General features: G+C 33.0%; 1 protein-coding gene across 1 annotated transcript in view; it reads right to left on the minus strand.

Moving 5' to 3' along the window:
* LOC107622439 (zinc finger CCCH domain-containing protein 58) overlaps positions 1-6381 on the minus strand; it is a gene marked incomplete in the record, with an annotated part of 6613 nt that extends 232 nt beyond the window's left edge. Inside the window, 7 exon segments of the mRNA XM_016324319.2 lie at positions 1-886; positions 3838-4158; positions 4418-4732; positions 4863-4982; positions 5209-5277; positions 5535-5680; positions 5866-6381. Coding sequence (XP_016179805.1) covers positions 476-886; positions 3838-4158; positions 4418-4732; positions 4863-4982; positions 5209-5277; positions 5535-5680; positions 5866-5941 — 1458 coding nt within the window.

Genomic DNA, 9736 nt, shown 5'->3' on the forward strand with positions numbered 1-9736 from the left:
CTAGACACAAGTTGGGAATAAGACTGAACAAGGCTTTCCGAAGCTGAACCAAAAGATGATATTGAATTCGAAAAGGGGTTTGGCCGAAGAGAAATAAACATGTGGTCAATTTAATTCTGGAGAAAATTTTTCTGATAACAAAAGATTAGAAGCATAAATGAGCACAACAAACTTCAGAGAAACTGGAGATGTGGATGGTCTTGCAGATTCTTTTGGTGTTATTCAAAAGCAACTTGACTGTATGGTTTTTTGATGAAATTCTCAAGGTTGGCCATGGCTTATTCAAGTTCAATGGGATGGCCACAAAAAGTTTATATGAACATGAAGGTAATTGGATAGACATGTGCTAGACCTGAATCTGGAACTGGGATAACCAAAAAATAAGAATGTATCTGAGGACCTCGTTGAAAATGATGTCCAGTTGAAGAATTTAGATATAAAAAAGGGGTAAGGATGAGGTATGCATTCACATTGCTTAGCTCGAGCTTGAGGTGGTGCAAGAGACAGTACTAGTTGTGGCAGTATCAGCAGCTGCTGATGTACTGGAACTCTGAGCAGATGGTTGACTGCTTGATTGAGAAACAGGTTCACCCGTTGACAAAGTCAAGCCGACTGATCCGGTTAATGTGTTCATTGAAGATGGTATCCGAGATGAAACAGACTCCTTGATGGATCCTAAGGTGAGCTCGGGCCGCAACTCTGATGTTGAAGATGACAGAGCAAGTGTACCAACCGAAGAACCAACAGGATAGGGTGCAACCGGCATGTCAGCCAGGGATGATGTGGATGGACTATAACTCAATGATCCCATAGGATGATCAAATCTGCATGCAGAACCGAACTTACATACTCCACGCTGTGTGTAATGTGTGCAAGGTGATGCCCCCTGATCAAACACAAAGATTGGATGCTTGACAATCAAGAATGCAGTCAAATAAATATTTTTAAAAATACTTTAAATGAACAGACGAACCTATCATCACCAAGTGCTAGTTCAAACCAAGGAATGTTAAATGAAAAACAAAAACAAACAAAAAAAAATTAAGAAATTAAATACTTTTCTTGAACCACAGCCATCTGTCTATAATATGGAGAATTGGAAGTGCTTCTAATCCAAAGGAGACATAAAATCTAACCACAGACAGTTTGGGCATTGAATAATTAAGCTACAATGGGAAGAACTAAGACAAAACAGATGACAAAGCATGAGACCATCTCTAGAATAATCACACAACACAAGGCTCCTATGCCCAACTTTTCAAGGAAATGTTAATGACTGAGCAACTGATGTGCACAGACCAAATAAAGCATGCATAAGTTTTTCATATTTAACCCAAGAGGCACCCCATGATATGAATCAGATTCAGGCAGACAAACTAAGTAAATAATTAATATGAATGCTCAAACACTCAATCATAAGTTCTAGGCTTCTTTTGGTATTACAGAAATAAATAAATAAATAAAAGACAGGATGGGGCAAAAAATAGCATTTGGAGAAGTAATATTTCAAGGGTGAATTATAGATGCTAAGTCCAAACTAGCTGCACTTTTCGCATGCCCCAACGGCCCAACCCCTACTCCCAACCCTATATTTCAGTGACCCCCTTCTCTCTAAATTCTGAAGAGCTCATCCCTCCCCCACCTCCTCTCTCATTCATTATTATATTACCTAGATCACGCACACCAACCAGAATCACTGTGTCAGAGATGGCAAAGCACAGATTTCAATGGATTCAGGACTTCATGTGATATCAACTAAAACTTTGATCATGAGTAGACATTGGATATCAAAGGTGACAGATGCAGTTTTGGAGCAGTTAGAGGGGAAAGATGATGATGACAGAGGGACATTTGCTGTTAGTGAAGTTGAGGATCAAGGAGGTGATAGTGGTTGTGGTTGTGGTGCAATTAGTAACACATATCAATCATAACAAATACACCCAAGTTGTTATACCCTCTGACAAGTTCAAGTCACCTGAGTGAACTTCAATAGCCAGTACCTACTCAGCCACATTTATATATGTTATTAAAATTCTATTCATATACTTTGATAAGCGGGAAAAAAAAAAGAAAAAAAAAAACTATATGTCAATGTCCATATGCTGAAATCTTGTAAATCTTAAAAAACATTACCAGTAATCAATGCCAATATTTTTTTCATGAAACACAAGAGTTCATAAATTTTGGTACAAGGGCATGCAATCATGCATGCTACCGAAAGAGGAAATAATATTTAACATGAAAGACAAAATCTTCCATTTAACTTTCCTCTCTTCATGATGATTTAAACAAAATATGATACCAAAAATGAACTCCCATATTTTACAAAAAAAAAAAGGTGTGCATTGGACGAAAAAGTATATACATGGAATACAAAAACTCATTAATGGTAGCAGGTCCAACTTTAATATGCAGGACTAAATAAATTACCTTAGGGAGTACATTGGGATTAAAATATCCCTTCATGAACAATACATTAATGGGAGAAATCCCTAAAAATTATGCAGTAGAAACAAGTCAGAGAAGCATTGCATTTAAATGTAATATAAACATACTTAAAAAGTGTCAATAAGTTTCAAACATTTATAGTACAGAATAACTTTTCAACAGTTTAAAGTACACAATAACATATCCACATATTCGACAATCCATAAAGCTTAGTAGAGAACTAAAGCTATTACTCCATCCTATCCAGATGCTGCTCCATTCCATTTCTTCTAGGTGATATGCTAAGAGAACTTAACCCTTCGATACAGTCAATTGATCAGATCTTAATATTTATCGAGTATACACCTAAAGAAAGTGTTAGATAATCATTCATGTGCCTCCTCCTTTAAGCTTTTGGGAGAAGTGGTATCATGACATGATACCAGAGCTTTTATAACTGAAATCTAAAGTTTGATCCTTGTTATCTCCCAAAAGAGAAAAAAAATAGCATAAGAAAAATAAAAAGAGAAAAGAAAGCTTATGCAAAAAACGTCATGTAAATCCAAGAGACCCTTGTGTGAGAAGGCGTATTAGAGATATAATCATTCATGTATCTCCTCTTTTCAGTTTAAATTTTTGAGAGAAGTGGTATCATGACAGAAAGAAACAAGATGCACACCTAAGACGACATCAAGGGAATTCCACTCATTAACGGTAAAACCAATCCCAAAGTGGCACTCCTAAACCAAAAGTTTATGTTCATGCTTTAAACTTTTGTTAGAAGAATCCCCAATAGAATAAAGCCATAATAGTTTAAAGATACCCAACCTTATGATTAAAACACTCATACAGAAGGCAGTTGTAACATCATTCCATATACTTAACTGAACCACTTCCATGAAAATGGAGGAACAGGAATCTTGGCAAACCATCTTCCTACTATTTTAAAGGTTCCTTAGTCAAGATCATCAAATTCTTACTATTCACTAAATTCCTACTATTTTAACCCAACATAAATGCATTAAACAAGATACTACAATGGTAAAAGCTCACTATTTCATGCAAACAACAACAACAACAACAACAATAAAGCCTTGTCAACACTATTTCATGCAAACTTTAGCTTAAAATATTAATCAAAGAACAAGAACAAGGGAGAATTGCTCCTATTGGGACATTCTTTTCTATGATAAAATCAAAACTAAATCTCAGGTTCAATAAACCATGTTTCAAATCCTACATAGAGCTATTTGAAACAAAATTATTATAAGTCAATCTGGCCTAAACATTAAGATGGATCAATGAGAAAGCCATGTTTTTTTTTTCTCTACAAGGTAGAAATGGGAAGACAAAATATGTATCATTCATAGCTCAATATTAAGTGCAAAGAAGTTCAGAGGTAACAATTACCGGACGTAACGGAAGGCCAGCAGGACTAAGAATTACATTCCCTTTCGGTGCACTCATGTCTGGTGGATGGTGATACCTACATAATGGACCGAATTTACACTCCCCTGTCTTTAAGTAATGCTGACATTCTGGCTGATCAGGCCTTTCTGGCAATGACTGCTCTTTCTGACTACTGCCTGAAAGACCAAGAGAAGAACCGGAAGGTTGATAAGGTCCAGCATAGGCAGCTGGTGATGAAGGCACCTGAGTTATCCCATAAAGCTGTGCTGACCCAACATTAGATGGAGTACTAGAAGGAAGGACGGGGCTTGCTGCAGGAGCCTGTGCAAAGAGCTCAACAGTCAACAGCTTCAACCAATGCAGATAGATGATATATTCAGATAACCTTCTAAAATGTACTATAAAGCCAAGGCTGCCGTCTATTTTCTTCTCAGAAAACACAGAAGCAAATTATTTTTTTATTCAATTTTTATTTTTTTCAAAAGCACATCCAAATAGACCACACAAACTTCAAATGTATTTTTTGTAAACAAATGCAAGTATAACCTGAAAAAGAGTTGACAAGAAATGCTTAGCCTACCTGATATGGACCCCAGCCAGAAAAAGGGACCATGGCAGGGGACAGAACCACAGGACCGTAAGGGCTGTGGACTAGTGAACCAGGTAAAAGCGGTGGTCTTGCAACCAGTACACCAATTTGTTGAGATGAAGGACCAGATGGAGGCTGTACAGATTGATATAACGGTGAAGGTACTGGTACAGGTAAAGGTGAAACTGGAGGAACCAGTGATGATGCTGGAACTTGGATGCCAGCAGGCTGGGGATGATGGAATTTACAAGTTCCACCAAACTTGCATCTCCCAGTTTTCACATAATAGGAACATTCTTTCTCACCCTGTCAAAAAAAATTGAAAATGTCAGTTCAAAGTAAGCCCATATGACATGACCTATGACTAAAAATGAGAACCAAGGTTCACATAATAATAATAATATTCTATGCAGAATATATATATATCAATACAGACCGGTCGCAATGGATAACCATAATAATTTAGTGACACAGGGCTAGCAGAGCCTCCAGCCTGCCTAGGATGATTGTACTTGCAGGAAGAACCAAATTTGCATGACCCTGTCTTCATGTAATACTGCATTTTTAAGCATCAGCAGATATAATCAACACACAAAAGGAAACTTAAACTACAAAGATGAGTCAAAACAGAAATTCAAGCTTATTCTATCCTCAACATATAATAGAATTATAGATTACCACAGAGCACATCATTTCATATAAAACAAGGAATCACAGGGGTCAATTGTCAAAGGGAATAATTCAATGCATATCAAAAGTATAAGCAGAACCATATTAAGCACCTGGCACAAAGGCTGGCCAATTCGCTCTGGATACTCCCCTCCTCCAGTCCTAGCAGCAGCACCAACAGCCTGAAACATTCACATATCACCAAATCATTAGATCACTCCAAATATATCAATCTCAGAGTTCAATTGATTAAAAAAAAATAGTGATTCAAAGGAGAACCCCTCAAACGAAAAGCCTTTTGATTCAACACTATCACACTGATCATAGCCAATATCAAATCAAACTACACTAAGAAAAACTGATGATCACATCAAGCGCAAAAATAACACAACAAAAAACCCTCCACAAACTTAAAAATCAAACGAACGATAAATTTTACCGCGGCACGGTCACGGGGATGGTTGAAACGGCAGCGGGAACCATAGCCACAGAATCCAGTCCTCAAATAGTAGATACAATCAGCCTCATCAGGCCTTTGGGGATAAGATTCCTCTGCAGCACCCAATCCCATTTGCCACACCGGCTCTGCATTTTTCAAAATCAGGATCAGACACACTTCACAACACCCCACATTCTCCTATAACACAAATCACAATCGCAGAAAGCCACAAACTTTGGGCAAAAAGGGAAACGATTTTCATATTTTATTTTAGGAACAAAAATGAAAAGAACAGAGCGGTTGGGGCATTATATCAAATATAATATCATACCTTCGAGGCCAGTTCCGGTCCACTCCGGCGATGGATCAGACCGGGAACCCTCGCTGGACCGGCCGTACCGCTCCATTGCGCGGACACAAGGAAACCGGAGCTGATGGAACAGAGAATGAAAAGGTTCTTCCGATGAAATGGGGTGTGTTCCCCTGCTCCAGAGTGCAGATTCTAGAGAGAGAAAGTAGAGAGAGAAAAAATGGGGTTAGATTTTCTTGAGTGCTCTCTCTCTCTCTCTCATCTCTCTCTCTCTCTCACACACACACACTCTCTTTCTCACACACACACAGAGACAGCGACTTGAACTGCTGCTTCTTCTAACAACTACTAAGGTAGGTTGGTTCCTCTCTCCCTCTCTCTCTATATTTCTCTCTCTCTATATATATATATTTTTTATTTTTATTTTTTTCCTCACTCTCCTTCAGTTTCAAAGCGTTTTTGTGTTTTCGATCTTTCTTTGTATATGCTGATTATTATGCTCTTTACTCTGAGTGTGTGTGAAAGGGGGGCTTCTTTTTGGTCTGTGAGTTTGTTGGTTGCTTTTATTTATATGCACCCGCCAACACACTTCCACGATATTATTATACTTTGGTGAAAACTCAGGTGAGATCGACTTCACGTGAAGTTGATACTTAAGAGCCGTTTGATGAAAATTTAGTTAAATCAGTCAAATCATCTAACGATTCTCAAGTATCAACTTCACGTGAAGTCAACTTTACCTGAGTTTCCACCTTATACTTTTTACCACCGAAACTATTAATATCATTTTTTTGTTAATTTCCCAAATTAATTTTCAAAATTTTTTTAATCGGATAATTTAATTTTTAACAAATTTTAATCATAAAAATTATTTTGAGTTTTTTGTTTTATTAGATATAATCAATCTTTATATTAAATTTTGATTAAAAAAATAAATCAGTCTCTATTGTTATTTAATAAAAATATAATAGTTTCTAATAATTTTAAAATATTCTATTAGATTTTTCATATAAACAAACAATTTGATATAAAAATTTATTTGTCCAGCAAATAAAAATTTAAAGAGTGGTTTAGTGACTAAAATTTGATAAGAATTTATTTAAAATATTATACTATTTTACATTTTAATTTAGTTAAGAGAATTATATATGAATAGTAAAATCGGTCGAACTCACCAAATCATCCTATTAAATTTATTAAAAAAGATTGAATTCAACTCGTATTATTTTCTTTTATAAAATTTCAGTTTTTTCCTGCTAGAATTATTTATTTCTAATTAACAAAAATATCATAGAAGATAAAAGTTTTTGGCATCAATTTTTCATATTTAGAACATAAATCCAAGATTATGAATTAATAATAATTAGGATAAAATATCAAAATAATATCAGAAATTTATATTGTTAAAAACAATAATCTCAAAAGATATGAGTGCTAAATAAATTTAAAAAATTTTTAAATTTAAAAGATTTAAAATGTGATAAAAATAATCAAATATTCAATATATATTTTCAAAAGGCTTTAAAGGTCATATTAAAACGATTTTTTATAATTATTATTGTAAAATGAGATATTTTTATCATTAGATTTAATAATTTTATGTTAAGTGAATTTTTTTTTATTTGTTTTTGCGAATGACTAGATATTTTAAAAAAATAAAATGGTTTAAATATTTAATTTTGATATGATATTTTGTATGTAACTTCCAAATAATTATTCAAAGATTCAAAAAAATGAATAAAATAGATAAATTATTTCCAATATATCAATGTTATTTGGTAGTTCACACTTTTGAAAAATTGAGTTTTATTATTATTTTTTGTCACCTTTTAAATTATTTAAGTTTTTTGTTATAGTAGTTAAATTGGAAACAAATAATGGGCAGATTAGTTAATAATTAATTAAGTTGTTATTAACTTATTATGTAATAGTGTTGTGTTGGTGTGGGCATGAGGTGATGACAGCATAGGCCAAAAGGAGAGCATGAGATCAGACAGACGGTGTTGGCTACGCGTGGCATATAAAAGAGGATCTTCCTTAAAAGTGGTAAAAAGGTCACATGAATTCACTGTGTGACGAGGATTATGGGATCTTTTTCTCCTAAACAGATCAGACACAAAAAACTTTCAGTTCGGTTATGCAAACTTCCCAACCTAACTCCTAACTATACCCTCTTCACACACTGTTTCTTTATAATAATTCACTCTGATTATTAATTTTCATATGTTACGGATTTAATAAATTAATGTAGAGCATGTAAGTTCATTTATGCATCCCATAAAATGGCCACTACTTTTAACTTAAATCATACCAAACTTAGTTAAGTTTTGTTGCCGATTATTAATTAACGGTTTGTTCCGTTACATATCTAAACATTTTCGTCAACTAAATCTAATTAAGTTAGTTTAAATTTAACAAAAATAATTCACACAACAAACATATAAATTATGCAATTCTTTTTTTATTTTTTATTTTCTGCTTATTTTTTCATTATTTTTTTATTGCTGATGTACATTTTTTTTTCTTTTCTTTCTCTCTTTTGGATAATTTTATAGTATTACCTATTTTTTTTGTTTAATTTTTTTTATTTCTATTTTTATTAATAGGATAAAACAAAAAAATATGAAAAGGTGAAATAAAAAAAAGAAAATAATGATGATAAAGATGAAGAGGAAGAGAAAAAATTTTGAGTTATGTAGAATTTATCAAAAAATAGTATCAAAAGTTTTAATTGTGATACAGGTTCTTGTTAAAATGATGAAACAAGAACTATGAGAATATGAAAGAAGAAGAAAAAGAAAGATGATGACGATGACGACGATGGTGATGATGATAATGATGAAGATGAACTTTGAATTGTGTAGAATTTATTAAAAAATAACATCAAAATTTTTTAATTGTGATACAAAAAATTTATTAATTTTGATACCGAAATTTTTTAACCGTAACATAGAAATTTTTTAATTGTGTCATTTTTATCTAAACGGTGTAATTTTTTTATCATTGAACTAGTGGGGTGGTATTGAATTATGAGAAGGTGAAATAAGAAAGAGAATATTAAAAAAAAAAAAGAAGATGATAATGATAAAGAAGAATAGAAGAAAGAGTTCTAAATTGTGCAAAATTTATCAAAAAAATAACATCGAATTTTTTTAACAGTAACACAAGAAGAAGAAAAATGATGACGACGACGATGATAAAACAGATGAGGAATGAGAGTTTTGAATTATATAAAATTTATTAGAAATAGCACCAAAATTTTTTAATCGTGATCTAAGAAGTTTCTTAATTTTGACATCGAAATTTTTTAACTATGGCATAGAAATTTTCTTAACTAATTTTTCTTATCATTGAACTGATTGAGTGGTATTGAACTCGAGAGATCTAGTCATTCATGTGTGATTTAAATTAATATATAAGATATCGAAAATGTGTCGGAGACAATACAAACCAACCTAAAGTAGTCTTATTTTACATTTATTAATTACTTTGAAATAAATAAAAATATTAGATGTAATAAGTATGTAATTTTAGATGTTATATACATGAAATTATAGATGTCAAGTTAAACAAAATAATTTTAGATTGTTGTCTCTCTATTATTATTGATAAGAAATGTAGTCATTTATGTGTCATTTGTAATAATTTAACGTGTCTTTTGAATCTAAAACACATTTGAATATATTTTGTTTGTTGACTAAGTCGATTTTGAACTTGTGGTCCTTTGAATATCTTTGTTTATCTACAAAAAATATCGATGTCATTCGCCAAAAATTCTCGTGCCATTCATCGAAAATTCATGTGTCATTTATACCTAAATGATGTGTTTTGAGAAATACTAGAGGCCTATTAGAAATTAGAAGTTATTATATTTGGCCATGAGTTAGCCATC

Source organism: Arachis ipaensis, chromosome B10 (assembly GCF_000816755.2).
Source record: "Arachis ipaensis cultivar K30076 chromosome B10, Araip1.1, whole genome shotgun sequence".
Lineage (NCBI taxonomy): Eukaryota > Viridiplantae > Streptophyta > Magnoliopsida > Fabales > Fabaceae > Arachis > Arachis ipaensis.